Source organism: Xiphophorus hellerii, chromosome 11 (assembly GCF_003331165.1).
Source record: "Xiphophorus hellerii strain 12219 chromosome 11, Xiphophorus_hellerii-4.1, whole genome shotgun sequence".
NCBI classification, from domain to species: Eukaryota; Metazoa; Chordata; class Actinopteri; order Cyprinodontiformes; family Poeciliidae; genus Xiphophorus; species Xiphophorus hellerii.
The window spans coordinates 12,468,349-12,484,593 of NC_045682.1; the positions used below are offsets into that span (position 1 = coordinate 12,468,349).

Sequence of the window (16,245 nt, forward strand, 5' to 3'; positions counted from 1 at the left end):
CAGAAGATTGCAAATAAATGTTGCCTCTGTGGAGTACAAAGACCAAAGATCAACATGTCATGGTTGCTGGTTCATTTCTCCTCTGTTGGATCCACAGTTGTTAAACCCACCCCTCCGCCAATCGTCCGAATCCCCCCAGGCAATGACCCCTTCGAAATAGACCCTAAAGGTAAACGTGAGTTTAACACCAATCCAGCATAAGAGTCGCTTCTTATTTATTTACTCTCTTCTCAATACAAGCTGGTTCATGTTTCATGCGCCTGAAAACTGGGAAACCCAGCACTCCGCAAACCCACCCAGAGTGAGAGGCGGTAACCATGGCGAGCTTCGCCGCCGTCTCTCACAGATGACATGTTGACTTCCTTCTTGCAGTAAATACCGTTAATGATAACTCTTGTGTTTTTTTTGTTGTTGTTTTTTTTAACCTCACATTTCCAAAACCCGACGTTTAACACGAAGCTAATTTCTCTGCATGTCTTTTGTAGTTAGCTGATGCTTTTGGTCACTGTGCATGTTATGTGACATCAAACACGAAGCATGAACCAGCCTGAAGGCTTCATTCACACACATTGTGTGTAATGAAAGCTGCCACAACTACAGTTTTCTTTTTTGCTAAACATTTAAAATAAATGTATTAACACTGATTTTGTCCCATAAGAAGAAAACATCCCCAAAAGATAAACCAATGCCAAATCTGATCAATCTAATCTGATATAATTTGTGTGATTACCTCTCATTCATAGGAGACTACTTACATTTTCAGTGGCGTCTCTTAATTTCAAATATGTAAAAGTGCAAATATCAATAAGATATAATTATGCCTCTTGAGCTTTTCCACTTTTTGTCCTCTTACAACCACAAACATCAATGTAATTATTGGGAATTTATTGTGGCAGAGCAATACACAGTAGTGCACGATTGTGAAGTAGTGTAAAAGTTGTTCTTTTTTTGAATGTAAGCTTTTCACTCGCTAACAATCTGTGTTGGATTATTGTACTATTTCTAAGAGGCAGGACTTTCTGGTGGTGCTCATAGTTAGACATCACACTTCTTTTTGCCTTTCCGTTTTTCTGCTCCTAATGTCACTGCAACATATTGTCATGGACAGACACAATGAGAGGAGTAAAAATATGTACAACTCCTAAAAAAGACTGAAAGAGAACTGTTGATCAGGGCATAAGAATGTAAGCAAAGTATATTTCTTGTTTCAATGTTTTTGTATTGCACTGTATATACACACATAGTTGCATTGAATTAACACCAGTGGTCTCTTTTCTTTGCCCTTGAAGCGGAGACAGATAAGTGCGGGCTAAGCAGGAGCATTTGTGGTCATGGGAAGTGTGAGAACAGCCCGAACGGCCACATCTGTCACTGTTTCCCCGGCTACCGTCTTAACCTGCAGAGGAACATCTGTGAGGGTAAGAGACGCTGGGAGAGAAAACCATGCAAACTTTAATTTATTTTTTCTTGCTGTTCCTGACAAAAAAGGGAAAATGTTGAGCTGCAGAAAAATTACATTTTGGACAAAAAGTGAATCTTCTCTCAAATCTTCTTACTAGCAACACCAGTGCATATTTTGACATTAAACTGGTTCTAGGATCATGATTTTAGAACAGGTTTTATCAAAGTAAAAAAATATACAAACACTCACCACACCTTATACAATAAAGATTTTAAGTAAGTGGTTTGCTGGTAGCAATTTAGTACATTATATTGCTTAAAATCACCTATAATTATGTGTTTATTTATTGGACAATCAAGGAATTTAGAGCAAGAAATATATTTAACTTAACCGCCTGTTAGTAAATGTCATTAAACTTACTTAATACCTAAGCACAAGCAGAGACATGCAGACATGACTTTCACTATTTTAACGTTTTTCCAGGTTAATGAGTTTTCCTGTGGAGACTTGCTTATTATTTTTTATTGGTGGTTTTATTTGAATCTTTTAGGAATTAGATTGTGAATGAAAGACAAATCTTTGTGGGGGGCCAGGCAGGTACCTGCAAGTCAGTGCAGAACTCATATAACCTTTGCATTTTCATTAGTGGTGCCCTAATTCTTCTGCTGAGCTGTGAGCACAATCTTTGGAAAAAAAAAAAAAGGTGTCTTTATCAAACTCACCATTCAGACAAAATGTGCTCTGAGATTGCAGTTTTTCCACTAATTGTTTTGAATATTCAGCACTACTTTTATTAACTTCTTGATCACATTCCACACTGACTTCGCGTTCTTTCCTTTATCAGATGATAATGAATGTGACGCGGAGCCGTGCGGCCATGGCAGAGGCCGCTGCGTCAACACAGAGGGAGCCTACAAGTGCCAGTGTCGGCCAGGTTATAAACACATGGTGCAGCACGGGCGACTGAAGTGCATAGGTAAAAAATCCAAAGCGGTTCTGTGTTTTGTTTTGTTTTTCTCCTCTGTATGCTGTCAGATCTTACTGTAACAATTGTGTTGTGCAACAGATATAAATGAATGCCATAAACCAGATATCTGCGGTGTCGGGGGCCACTGTGTCAACCTGCCTGGCTCTTATAAATGCGAATGTCAAAACGGCTTTAGGAGCAAGTCCCACCGTTATCCAGCCTGTGAAGGTACAAACACAGTTTCACTTTGACATTATGGGTGGCGATGCAAATCATCTAATAATCTGGGTAATAATCCCTCTGTTCATCCTGAAATAAGTAGCATAAATCTGGTCTTTTTCCAGACATTAATGAGTGTTTGAGTCCGGATGCTTGTCTTAACGAGCAGTGTGAAAACACACCGGGCTCGTATGAGTGCATGCCATGTTTACCCGGCTATGAGGCCCATGCTGGCATATGCTATGGTGAGTGTCTGTTTATTTTTATTTGAAATATCACATGATACTTGTGTAAAAACTGTCTGAGAGGTAAAATGGATGCAGCTGTCAGGGTAAGGAGATAGAGAAAATGTGGATAAACAATGCAAAAACTCAAAATCTTACCAAGTATTTCTTAATGAGCAGTGCCATTAAGAAATGGCACTTCTAAGTATTTGTGCTAGTTTCTAGCACAAATATCTCAGAGCACTTGATAGGAGACATAACAATTTTTTAGCAAGATATATAGGAGCTTATTTTTAGTCAATAATGTCTTAATATTGTTAAAAAGTGCTAGTTACTGTTACATTTTCTTCAATATAAAGGAATTTCTGACTTAAAAACAAGCTCCTATATTTTGTTGAAAAGTTACTACTAAGTTAGTTTTGTCTTATTTCAAGTACACTAAGATTTTTGCACTAGATACCAGAAATAAATGGTAAGATTTTGTGTTTTTGCAGTGGAAATGATAAAGATTAAGGCATGTTGCTGCTGCAGTGATAAAAAGGAATACATTAAAATTCCATGTGTGACCTTTTCTTCAGACATTAATGAGTGTCAGAAGCCTGATATCTGTCGCGACGGGCGCTGTGATAACCTCCCTGGTACTTACCGATGCCTCTGCAACGAGGGCTTCCACTCTGCAGACAGCAAAAGCTGCAATGGTAAGTAGAAAACCTGACTTTTGCAAACAGTGAGGTATTTTTTAATTAGAAAATACATTCCTCTGGTTTAAACCATTTCATTTACAAAGAAAAAATTCTTCCCTGTAGACATTGACGAGTGTGCGGACGTTCGACTGTGTGCTTATGGCCGCTGCATCAACACACAAGGCTCCTTCAAGTGCCACTGCTACCCAGGATACCAGCGCACACAGGAGGGCAGCCACTGTGAAGGTGCAAATTACACCAAAATAACTTTGGTTTTGTTTTATTTGCATCAACTAGGCATGGGCAAAATGACATTCTCAAGCACAAATCAGGTTATTGTGGTGTCTGCACAAAGTTTTTGATAAAATATATACCATAATTAATTGTTAATTGTTTTTGTTTATAGCAAGAAGTAAACAATTTATCAAGCCTAATATAAAATTTGTAATGTTGCACAATATACTTCTGTAGCATAAATGACTTCCAGGATCGCTTCCAAAAACAGAAAGATCTTGGTTTCTTGGCTCTCATGGAAATATTTTCTCATTTTTTTTTCTTTAATTAATGAGGGATAAGTAAAGCAGCTTTCCTTCAGCCAGCTGACCAGCTGTACACAGTAACAGGTGGAGGTGGGGCAACACTGCATTACTCTCTGCAGCCAGAGGAAACTCCGCTCATCGTTACTCTGACATTTCTTTAGAAGGACTTTAAATTGTTAGAATAGCATGATGATAAACTTTCAGAACAATAAGTTCTTAAGACGTTATTATAGATTGATACCCATTAAGATCCATGAATGATCCCAACTGAAAACCAATGGAAAGCATAAGAAAATCTGAATTCTTAAAAATTAATGTGAAATTACCCAGAAACCTAAAAATCTAAAGCAGCAAATATTTGTACCCATCAATATTTTAAAGGAATTTTAAAGGAATACATTAAAATTCCATGTGTGACCTTTTCTTCAGACATTAATGAGTGTCAGAAGCCTGATATCTGTCGCGACGGGCGCTGTGATAACCTCCCTGGTACTTTACTATTTATTTGCTCAAACAATGCTACAAGCAACTTTTTCCTGAAATCAAAATGAAAATAAAAGAATACATCAAAATGAAAGAAAACCAAACAAGTTTATAACTTTTCTTTATTTCTCTACCTCCACTATTAGTTTCTCTTTGATTAAACTTCACTTCTTGTGTACTCACTAGATGAAACAAGTAATTTTTTGTATGCAAATTACTATGTTTTACAGCTAAACAAAATTAGGCTTGAAATTGGGCCTTCGCATACTAGGAAACTGATATTTCTAAGTGTACAATTTCACGTACTTCAGTGTTTTCTCTCTGAAATAAAAAAAGGAGTTGAGATCCAGTTGCTGAAAAGGATTCAGACATGAACTGGTGTGGAAATTTAAGTAAAAATTTTCCTCTGCTGTCTTTTCAGACATTAATGAGTGTGAGAGGCCGTCGAGCTGCCTGAGGGGCCAGTGCTTCAACAACATGGGCTCGTACCACTGCGAGTGCCAGAAGGGTTACAAACTGGTCGGAGGCAGGGAATGCCAAGGTCTGTAGCTCCTTCTGAATGGATGTCAACATTTGGATTTTTTTTGTATCCATTTTCCTTTATTTATGACAAATTGAATGAGCTAGTCAATGTTGAGTCTTGAATTTTAGAGATTTTTATTTTTGTGCTTCATTTCTGGAATTCTTTTAGCAAATTTTGCTATGGTTAGGACTGAAATTCAAATGCTCAGTACAAGCTTTGTGATTTCCCTTTTAGACATAGACGAATGTGCTGCAGACAGGAACCTCTGCCAACCCTACGGCTCATGTGAGAACAGACTGGGCTCATATGTGTGTGTCTGCAATCACGGCTATGCCCTCTCAGAGGACAGACACAACTGCGAAGGTACATCCTCTCTCATTTTAGATGAACCAAAACATTGAAACCTTCTAAATCCCAAAAGACTTTTTGGCATTATTGTTACAGATATCTAATAATTATCTGCTTCAAACTTCACATTTGTACTTGTAGCGGTTCGAATCCTGACGGATGAGAAAAAGGAGTGTTACCTGAACCTCGATGACACGGTGTTCTGCGACAGCGTCCTGGCCATCAACGTCACCAAGCAGGAGTGCTGCTGCTCCATCGGTGTGGGATGGGGAGATCACTGCGAGATCCATCCCTGCCCAGTCTCCCACTCAGGTACCATTGAACTACTACAGAGGAAGCAAATAGAAGAACGACTATTTACTTTCATAATTCTGTTAAAAGTTTTTCTTTCAAAACTCTTTTTTTTCCCCCTTCGATGTAGCAGAGTTCCACTTCCTCTGTCCACACGGACAAGGTTTCTACAGTGAACAAAGACTCCAGTACAGCCTGCCCGCCTACCACGGTGTGTTCATTTAAGTTATAATATAATATAATATGTAAACTTCACTAACTGTACAAATGTAAGGCAACAATTCAGTTTATATTTAATATAAAGACTAAAAACAGATCTAAGAACATCGCTGAAAATATATTTTTAGCACTTGTAGCCTTAGCTGCAAACTGTTCTTGTAGCTATGGCTACAAGAAAAGTTAGCAAGGCTAGCATTACTGAAAAAAAGTTAGACTTTAGGCTTTCTAAAAGGCTGTCGCCATTTCCGAATACAACATGTTCCATGACAGATGTTGAATCTTTACAAGGATAAAGCAGACACTTTGTAGAACTTTGTCTATCCTTCCGTTTTGTCAGTATTGCTCTTTCTCACTCTTTCACAGAAGGAATTGGCTACATGCAGGACTCAACATGTAGAAAATAGATTTATTTTTTATAGATTCTTACATCTCTGTAGTTGTTTTACCTTTTGATTGATATATATATACATTTTTTTACCCCTCCAGGGGGTCTTTTGTGGGCTCTAGTGTCCCTTATATGAAGGTAGGCTGACAGAAAGGGGGAAGAACAGGGGGAAGACATGCAGCAAATATTGTCGGGTCCTGGAGTCGAACCCGTGAAGGCCGCGTCGAGGACTCAAGGCCTCCAAACATGGGTCAAGCTATCCCCTACGCCACCACGGCACGCCCCGATTGATATTTTTTAAAACTTAAATTGTTCAAATAACTTTATTCAGTATGTAGTGGTCAACGAAAGAAAAAAAGATTCATTTACTGAATTTACAACCAGGCGATTCTCGCTAATTTAAGCTAATTCTGCATCTGAAGGGGTTTCTTTTAACTGCTAAGAGATCAAATTTTCTGCAGAATAACAATCTTTTGTTTGTTGTCTGCAGATATTGATGAGTGTACTCTGTTTGCTGAGGAAATCTGCAAAAGGGGTCGTTGTGAAAACACACTGCGAGGTTATGAGTGCTACTGTCAACAAGGCTTTTACTATGACAGCAACCTTCTTGAGTGCATTGGTATGTAGGATCATGAAATTGTGAATAATTTCTGCATGTAGGACTTTCTAGACTCTCTACAGCAGATTGGTGCTTGCTTCATGTCTTCATATTTGCTCTCAGATGTCAATGAATGCCACGATGAGTCTCTTTGCACCAATGGTCGGTGTGTCAATACTGACGGGGGCTTTTATTGCATCTGTGACCGGCCCTGGATCCCCGACTCCAGCAGGAAGAAGTGTGTGATGCCAACAGTTGCTGGTGAGTAGTATTTCCCTTTCCATGGCTGAAACCGGCTTTTATCTAGCTTCTTCTGGGACAACTTTGAACTCCTAACTTTGTTGTCCAGATGTCAATGAGTGTGACAACCCAGGAAACTGTAAGAATGGCTTATGTGTGAACACAGTGGGTTCATACTACTGCATTTGTTCTCTGCCCTGGACGCTGGCTGTGGACCGAAACAGCTGCGTGACTCTCGAGGAGCAGGCTGGTGAGTTCTCATTTGTCCTGAGTATCAGTCTGTCTTTGAAATCCCTGATATTTCCATCTAAAACACCCACATTTTAGAATATTCTATTTTTTAGAATATTTCTGTTGTTTTTAGCGTTCTTTGAAGAACAATTTTCTGTCCACCCTGCAGTGGGTGAATAGAATTGTAAGCCTTAGCATACTAGCAGTCTCCATGTTTATAGTTGACAGGATGTAGATAGTTTCAAAAGGACCGATATATGTTTAAATGCAGCATGTTTCATGACAGATAGAGGTTAAGAGCTGGGGAGGAATAAAGGTGAGCAACCTTACAGTACTTTGTTCAGACGTCCATATGGAAGCCTTGCTCTCTCTCTCTTTTGCGCAGCGCAAATAAACCACAGATTTATCTTGGATTAAATCTTTTGCATATCTGCCTAAAGTTAATTGAGTCTTCCTGACTCAGAACTGTGCCGAAAAAAATGTGAGACATTTGTGTTTTTGGCAAGATTATCCCAATCTTTGGCCAGTTTCTCGTTGTGTCTCAAAGTTGAACTTGCAGCACAAAAATGTTTGTTTTTCTCAGCGGTTTTTTGCTTTATGTGGAAACAATGGGTTTCCTGTCAAAGTGGTCATATTTAGAGAACTTACTGTCAATGTCTGGCTCAGTATCTTAGCCTGCATCATTCTGTGTGTTTGACCAATGGAAAAGTTAACTCTCAAACTTTTCCACTCAAACTTTTCCACTTTGGTCGCCAAGAAAGATTATTTCTATTTTAATATTGAAAAGTTTGTTGAGTCTCCCTTGCAAAATGTCGCCTATGTGACATTTTGCACTTGTTACTTAGATGTTTTATTCCATCTTTCATTGCATTACATACTTTGTTTCAATTTGTACCCACCGTGACCTCAGAAGATATAAAGAAATTTTTTGTAATCTATTTATTGTCTATTGCACAGAAAATGTAGGCATGTGACCCCAATAAATCTACTAACAAGAAGTACCTTATTTTTACACGTCTTGCAGATTTGGATAGCCGTAATTATGTGGCTTTCCTCGGGTTTTTGATCTGCAAATTAAAATTGGCAAGCAGAATTTTAAAATTAGACAGGTTTCTGAATGAAATTAATAAGGGAAGCTAAATCAGTTTTCAGTAAAACATAATTAAGCAGATAAAGAAGAACATGTTACATGCTATTATACAAAGTCCCAACCACTCTCAGTGATTTCTAGCATCACAGGCACTTTAAATATACATCAGATACACAGTTTCCCCTAGAAAACTTGCTAAGCCCTGTGCTTGTGGCGCTGGCCAGTCATCCAGCTGGCCGCCATGTTTTTGAGTTAAAAAAATACTTAAAGTTGACAAGAGATTTGAAAATATCACTTGATAGTTATGTGTTATTGGAAGATTGAATGATTAATATCTGAAAACCAACTATAAAGTTTTAAAAATAGGCAATAATTAAAAAAATAAAAAATAAACAAGTAAAGCCTGGTGGTCCGCCAAGCTTATAATACACTGTGGGAAACCCTGAGATATGGGAATTAAGGGCAATTAAAGTCCATCCAACGGCTCAAACATATTATTGATACATGGAAAGCAAATGCATGACATAATATATCACATATGACAAATATAATACCCTTCCAAATATTGCATCCAAACTGTCCTATGCCATTACATTGGCATAGAACAATGCATGGCAATTTAAAAATCTGTCCAGCTCTTCTCTAAATGTACAAATAAAGATGATATATAATTTCTGGAACTGAAACTCATAATTAAGTCAGTTGTGACAGGTAAAGCCTATCAATTACTTGATGTATATTGTTGAAATGTAGTCAACGATCAGGCCAAAAACTAACTCCTTCCCCACAATACGCCCTATGTTCCTGTAAATATGTCTTGGAAGATGCATAGATGCTATCAGGTGCAAAAATAGGTTAATAAAATAGAAACATTTGCCCAAATTTGAATGTTTTGAACTTAAAAGCAAAAGTCCTCTCAACTATGGTCTGCTGATCACAGCAGTCTAGAAGTGCTAAATGTATGAGAGTAAATTTGTATCAAAAGTATCCATACCCTCTTCAGCAAATTTTTTTGTCAAATGGAAATATGTTGACGGATTTGTGCAAGTGAAGATTTTTTGCATAATATACAAAACAATAGCTAAATAATTTCAAAATGACACGTGAAAAACCTCTTGTGTTCATGTTTTAGCTCCTAATGATAAAATCCAAATGGTGTCAAAGAGGAATCCACAAACCAAACAATAACTTGAACTTAGAGACGCAAAACAGGAGAGACATCTTTTTAAATTCTTCAGCGCAGAATGTAAAAATATAAACAATGCAAATCCAGCTTTGTTTTTCTTTTTCTTAGTCCAATAAATTAAGTGTAAAAGTATTCACAGCCTTGCATCAATATGAATTTACTCTTCTATCATTATGAAAACTACCACCTTTCTCAAGTGAGCTTCTGTGGTTCAAATGTACTAGATAATGTTAAACAGTGAGGGATCTTTTGTTTCTACAAGTCATCTCCAGCAGATTGATGATAATCATTGTGCCAATTATTAATAAATAGTACATATCTTTAAGCCATTCATCAGTGAAAAAATGAACGTACTGTCAGGGAAAAACTTTGTTCCTGCATAGATAAAAAGTTCTCCATGGTTCATCATCTGTTAGAAACTTTGGTTAGATTCCACAAATGTTTGCGAAGTCGTGAAAACTAATCCTCTGAGGCTGACAGTAGGTAGTCTGTAGACAGGTAGGTCAATGTGAAGCGGTTCCATCTAGCAGATCTGGCTGGGAACGATAACTGGTTTCTACCTGGATATGTTCGTTTTGCTTGAGCTAACTTTGCAGCTATTGCAGCCGTAGTATGTAGAAAACCCAAGTGAAGCTTTTGAATGTTTACAGGCCTAGTCTGCAGATGAATGTGGCACAGTCGGGTCATGTATAATTACCTGAAACCCAATACTGTGACGCACACACAGGAGATAAATATGGCTTAGTTATGACAGTCAGAAAAAATTTAAGGCCTCCAAGTAACATGGTTTCTTTTCTGAAATATAACGTTGACCTCCAGTTTGGGACAAAAACCGTAGCAATGCAATAATGTGGGTGGATGTGAGAACATATGCTTTGTAAATATGATGTAGACTCTCTTTCTCTAAATTCTTTTTTGTTCACATCACACTTTGTTTCTTCAAACTAGAAAATTTTGTAATGATGATAATAAGGAGACTTCAACCTCATAAACTTGATCATTAGCAATATGTCTTGCTCATAAACAGAATGTTTTGCCCGCTAGAGATTTTTTATTTTCTTAGCAATATTTCAGCAGCTTCTTCTGGAACCAAACTCTCATTTTTAACTTCATAGATATCAGTTCCCCTTTTTCTTCTTCTTTTATTTATACAACAGGCCAGCTGCAAGGTTGTGCAATCTCCCATAAGCAGAATGGTTCACGTAGTAAAAAAAACTAACAGAAACCACATGTGGTTCAAAGACATTATTTACACCACAGTTTTATCTAAACCAGTCGATTATCACAGCTGTAAAAACTGTTTATGAATCTAATCAGCAATCAACTAATCAGTTTTATTTCAACCTGTTTTAGTTTTATAGTTGTCCAACCTCTAGACTGAGAGATCCACCTCACACACCGGCCTTAACAGTTAGCTTAGGGATAAATAATCACCTTCGACACACAGTTAATGTCTAAAAAGATTCCCAAATGGAGCATTTACCCCAGGGAAGAATTTGTTCTGCATTTTGTGGTGAGACGAAAGCCTGAGTCGACCACCTGCAGACTAAGCTCTGGCCCAGAAGCAGATGTTCATACTGTAACCAGTGTCTGTGGTGCCCTTTGCAGATGTGAATGAGTGCCAGGACCCCTCGTACTGTAAGAATGGGAGGTGTGAGAACACGCCCGGCTCCTTTCACTGTTTTTGCGACCCTCCCCTCACCTTCAGCGCGGCGCTGAAGCAGTGCGTCTATGACGGTGGGTAGAACTAGCTTGCCTTACCGCTCAGTCTGACACTCTTGTTTTCCATTGCAGTTCCTCCCAAGCCTTGCCTTGTCCAGGCTGTTTTTAGGAAGATGTTTCTAGCTTTAAACCAGTATTACTTTTGTATTATAAGCATGTTTGGTCTTAGAAAGTGATTAATACACTGCCAAACAGACGCTACATGCACTCATGTCGTATTATGAGCTTCTAATGATGCATTTAAACTGTCCTGATGACACAACACACATCTGTAATAATTTATTAGCATTTGATCTTAGCTGAGGTCAGGGTTTTCCAAAAGCTTTATACTTGTTCCGGCTAGTTCAAAACCAGTATCAATGTGTTTGTAATGTTAATGCACCCCACAGCATGATGCTGCTACCACCATGCTTAACAGCTTAGTTGTTTTTTGTTTGTTTATTTAAAAGCTTTACTTTGACTCCTGCAGCCAAATAGCTTAATGCAATCGACTTGCTGAGTCAGAATTATACAAGAAATTTATTGGTAACTTCACTACAAAGTCAACAAAACCTTAATATTTATCCATGCAGAATAATCAATGTAACCACTTATGATTTATTTAGTATTTCTCTAACAAGGAAATATATTGAATTTCTTTTTTCCAAGAGAGAGCTGCCCAGGATTTCACACAATTGAATGAAATATTACTAAAACTATAACTATTATATTCACGGTTAATATTTGTAACAGCTGCTACAGGATTTTCTAATGACACAAAATGTGTTTAATGATGTGGCGCAATACAGTAAAACCTGCAGGCTGTTGAGCAGTAGCAAATATTTAGTGAACCACTTCATACTGTAATTAGCTTCACTTATTTACTATTAAATATTAAACTTTTAAAAAACAGCTTCTGTCTTTATATATAAGTGAGTCTTATTTTATTACCTTTTGTTCGTTTACGATGCAAAAAACAAATCATTGTGGCTGCTTTTGCTTTATAAATTAGTGTGAAATGTGTGATTTTAGGAATCTGAAATTATGTTTTTACTCATAATGACTAAATATTTTAGGGAATAAAGAAACAATATCTATTTATCTTTTTAAAAACAGGTAATGTATTTTTATTATCTAGCTTTTTTATGAGTTGGCTGAAAGCCATAAACCTTTTTTTTTTTTTTTTAAAGCATTGCCATCTGTATAATGATTTCAGAACAATTTATTGGTTTTGCTCGTTGCATGTGCCTATATGACCCTGATACACCCAACCATAAAAAGCATTTATAGAGAATAAAAAAGGCTTTTACTTTCATTATTCCACTGATTTTTATTGTATTGGTTTTAGCACACATTGCCCTCCACACTTTGTAAAAAGCCTTGCCATGTATTCATCTTATCTCTCATATAACATTTGGGAAATTCCAGCCTTTAATTTGAGTAAATTTATTTAGTGGTAGGAAAAAAATAAAATTATTTGCGCTTACAAAAAACCTCCAGTATTTCCAGTATTTAACTAAAGTGTTTTTGTTAACTTCATACTGCAATGGACGTTTTTAGTTGATCACAGCATTTTATCAGTAATCGCTGTTATTTTTTTCTGTGTGGCCCATTCCTCTTTAAAATGGGAAATCCAGGAGAACATGCCACAGAAGTATCACAAATACATCAGTCAGAAACAGCTACTCTTCCAAACCTTTGATTTTTTTTTTTGTTGTTGTTGTTGTTGTTATTCTATGTTTAAAACCTGAAACCTACTCATGGGAATGCATAAAAGTAAAATAAAAATACACCATAAGTCTCCCAAGTTACATTAGGAAAATTTATTAACAGAAAATATGTTTCCAAATATGTACTAAAATTCAACAGATGTTTTCATATTGATTGATTTTCTGACAAGCTCTTAATTTTGGCTTCCCTAACATCATTTCTACTCGTATTAGATTAACTTTTACTTAAATCAGACTTTCATTATTATGTTGGGCAGAACTACTTCACTTCATTATGGCAGTTCTGCATAATCTGCTTCTCTCTGCAAATTCACACAGATTACTTTCTAGATTTTGTTGATAATAATACATTATACACCCAATGGCACTTTTACAAAAAAAAAGCGCTAAAAATAAAATGATTTGCTGGACTATAACCCATTTTACAACTAAAGTGAAAGTAGCAAACATTAAAAAAACATGTATATCTCTTCCTTATTTTTATTTTAGATCGTACTGCAGCCCACAAAGACGTGTGTTTCGAGCGTGTTGACGAGGGTCTCATCTGCAGTCAGCCCATCGACAAAGTGGTGACTTACTCTGAGTGTTGTTGTCACTACGGCCACGGCTGGGGGCCAGAGTGCAACACCTGCCCTCCCAGAAATTTGGGTGAGTTTCCTACAGGATCAGCTTGATCTTTGGTTTTATTTTTCCCCCTGCTTTCCACCAACACGCTTCTTGTTTTCTGTTCAGAAATGTTCAGTATTCTATGTAAGATGCAACATGAGACTGAGTCGGATGGGGATCAGGATTTTCTGGCAGCTTTCGCAAACTACAACCCAGGTGAAATCATACTCTGTATTTGTTGTCTCTTTACTATTTTGCCATATAATATGTGATATTTACCCCTCGGTGTCTAATGTTATTTTTTTGCTAAAAGGTGACAGTTCAGAGGAGGATTCGGACGAATGTAGCTGTGCAAATGGCCGCTGTGTCCGCTCCTACCTGGGTACCATGTGTGAATGTAACACAGGCTTTAGGCTAGACCACTCCCGTGCCCGCTGTATAGGTTTGTGTGTTTTTGTGTGCATACAAAATTCAAACAAAAATACAATAATGTGTGTACAGTGGCATACAAAAGTATAATTTTTCCTTTTGCCATATACTTACAGGTTTGTTTTTATGATGCTGTTTGTTCTTTATTTAACTCTGAGGCTTACACAGGATGTCTGTATTCATACTTAAATTAAATTACCTTTACATGGACTCTGTTTACTGACTGCTGGTTGTACTGGGATTTTATATTCTAAACATGGAAAATACCTTTGCAAGTCACTGTACATCTCTGTACACTTTGACCTACGGTTTCTGGTTCTGTTTGTCGGCTAAACCTCACTGACACTCGTTTGTGTTTTCCAGACATTGACGAGTGTGCAGAGCCGGGTCCACGCACCAGCCCCTGCAAGAACGCTCGCTGTGTGAACACTTTCGGCTCGTACAAGTGCTTCTGCAAACACGGCTTCATGGCCTCGCGCCGGCAAAACGTATGCGTGCGCCGCAGAACTCAGTAAAGATCCTGGTGCCACCTGGATGGCGTATGTACACGCAGTTTAACACCAACCCAGCAGACATGCTGTCGCACACCTCTCTGTTCTTGTGTGACTGCGTGAGCCACTGCAGACCTGAAAACACGGTTCGCCGTCGGAGACACGTCTTCGCGAAGGCCTATCTGAAATGTACAAAACGTTCTCGTTCCCACCAATTCACTTTAAAAAAAAATAAATTATCAGCTCACATTAGGATAATTGTTTATTGGTTAATTTTTGTTTTTTTGTAATTATTGTTTTCTAACTTGTTTTTTAGATTAATATTAAAGTGTATATTTTTGTGATTTTTGTTTTGCCGACACCCCCCACTTCGCCACATTGGTTTAATCACAGTTGGAGCGTGAAGACAAGCTAGTTTTAAAAAAGAAATTCATCTCAAAGATCTCAAAGAATTTTTTTACATTCCCCTGTAAAACCCACATCCTGACATGTTTAATAATAATACATTACCTGAAGTGTATTTTCTACATTAATTATTACACATTGTTTAAATTGTGTTTTTGTACAGTTTGTTCTGTGGAATGACCCCATTGCTATTTTGTTTATTTGTTGATGTAAAGTATGAAAGAAAATTAGGGTTTTGTTATCAATTTGACAAGCGCACCAAAGTGGACTTTGCAGAAAAGGAGAGATTGAGACGCAGTGGGAGTATAGTGGAAAATATTTGCTAAATGTACCTTCTTCTGGGAAAAGCCATTATAATTGCTGAATCAAATTATTAGCCAAAGAAGTTGTTGGGAAGAGAGAAATGTAATTAAAAAATCACTTTTAATACATGTGTGTACGATTTTTGTTGTTTTTAGGATTAGACACTCTAAAAACAAGAGCTTTCAAACTTTTATTATCCACTCTGGATAGTTTTACACAAGTGAACATTACAGCCCGTAAAGAAAATAATCAATAAATATGGAACTATTATTATAAATTAAGAGTAAAAAAACACATGGCACATGGTAGGAATTGAAACTTTATTTTGATTTATGAAAGTCATGTTTGATTTAAAGTGCTTTTTCAAAAATGTTCAGTATGAGATTTTGCCGTTGCAATACAAGATGTCTTTAATTCTACACATGTTTTCAAGGTGCCGAATAAAGATAACAGCTCAATAATTTCATTTTCCAAGATTTCCAGTTGAGAATTAGTCAAGCCAATAAATTAAAATCAAACAGAACATTCAGAGCAGAAACTGAAAATAACTAATAAATGATTGGATAGGAACAAAATGGGGCCAATAGATTGATGAGGAGGGAGACTATGATGTGCTGATCAGTTTCATAATGATGCCATCTTGTGAATTGTTTGCGTTACTACAATTCCTAAATCTAATCTAGTAAACTGAATGTTTCGGTCTTTACAGGAAAGGTCAACAGCAGATGTACATCGGATTATGGTAATCAGAACCTTTGTTTCTGAATCTTGTGTTATTGGACACAAGCCTGATTTAATCAAACATTTGAGTCAAGCAGCATGAGAACAAGGTTCCGACAATTTTACAGGTCAGCACTTTTCTTCTCTAAACTTTCTGGAGTCCTTGAGCCATTTCAGGAACCATTGTTAAAAATAGATACAAAATTTATTAGCTTTAGACACATTTCCAAAA

The 16,245-nt window shown here is 37.2% G+C and overlaps 1 protein-coding gene across 5 annotated transcripts in view; it reads left to right on the forward strand.

The window, feature by feature from the left end:
- The window catches only part of ltbp3 (latent transforming growth factor beta binding protein 3), a 52,212-nt gene extending 36,793 nt beyond the window's left edge, over nt 1-15,419 (forward strand). The window contains exons 11-29 of one of the 5 annotated variants that reach the window (XM_032576896.1): nt 98-169; nt 1,290-1,418; nt 2,247-2,378; nt 2,469-2,597; nt 2,714-2,833; nt 3,391-3,510; nt 3,619-3,741; nt 4,939-5,058; nt 5,275-5,403; nt 5,530-5,700; nt 5,813-5,890; nt 6,774-6,902; nt 7,005-7,142; nt 7,231-7,371; nt 11,237-11,365; nt 13,549-13,707; nt 13,792-13,881; nt 13,979-14,107; nt 14,458-15,419. In XM_032576896.1, the coding sequence (XP_032432787.1) occupies nt 98-169; nt 1,290-1,418; nt 2,247-2,378; nt 2,469-2,597; nt 2,714-2,833; nt 3,391-3,510; nt 3,619-3,741; nt 4,939-5,058; nt 5,275-5,403; nt 5,530-5,700; nt 5,813-5,890; nt 6,774-6,902; nt 7,005-7,142; nt 7,231-7,371; nt 11,237-11,365; nt 13,549-13,707; nt 13,792-13,881; nt 13,979-14,107; nt 14,458-14,609 (2,390 nt within the window). In that variant the 3' untranslated portion in view covers nt 14,610-15,419. Of the gene's footprint in view, nt 1-97; nt 170-1,289; nt 1,419-2,246; nt 2,379-2,468; nt 2,598-2,713; nt 2,834-3,390; nt 3,511-3,618; nt 3,742-4,938; nt 5,059-5,274; nt 5,404-5,529; nt 5,701-5,809; nt 5,891-6,773; nt 6,903-7,004; nt 7,143-7,230; nt 7,372-11,236; nt 11,366-13,548; nt 13,708-13,791; nt 13,882-13,978; nt 14,108-14,457 lie in introns of all 5 variants that reach the window. The other 4 variants (XM_032576895.1, XM_032576897.1, XM_032576898.1 and 1 more) reach the window with 4 other exon arrangements.
- Nucleotides 15,420-16,245: the final 826 nt, after the last annotated feature.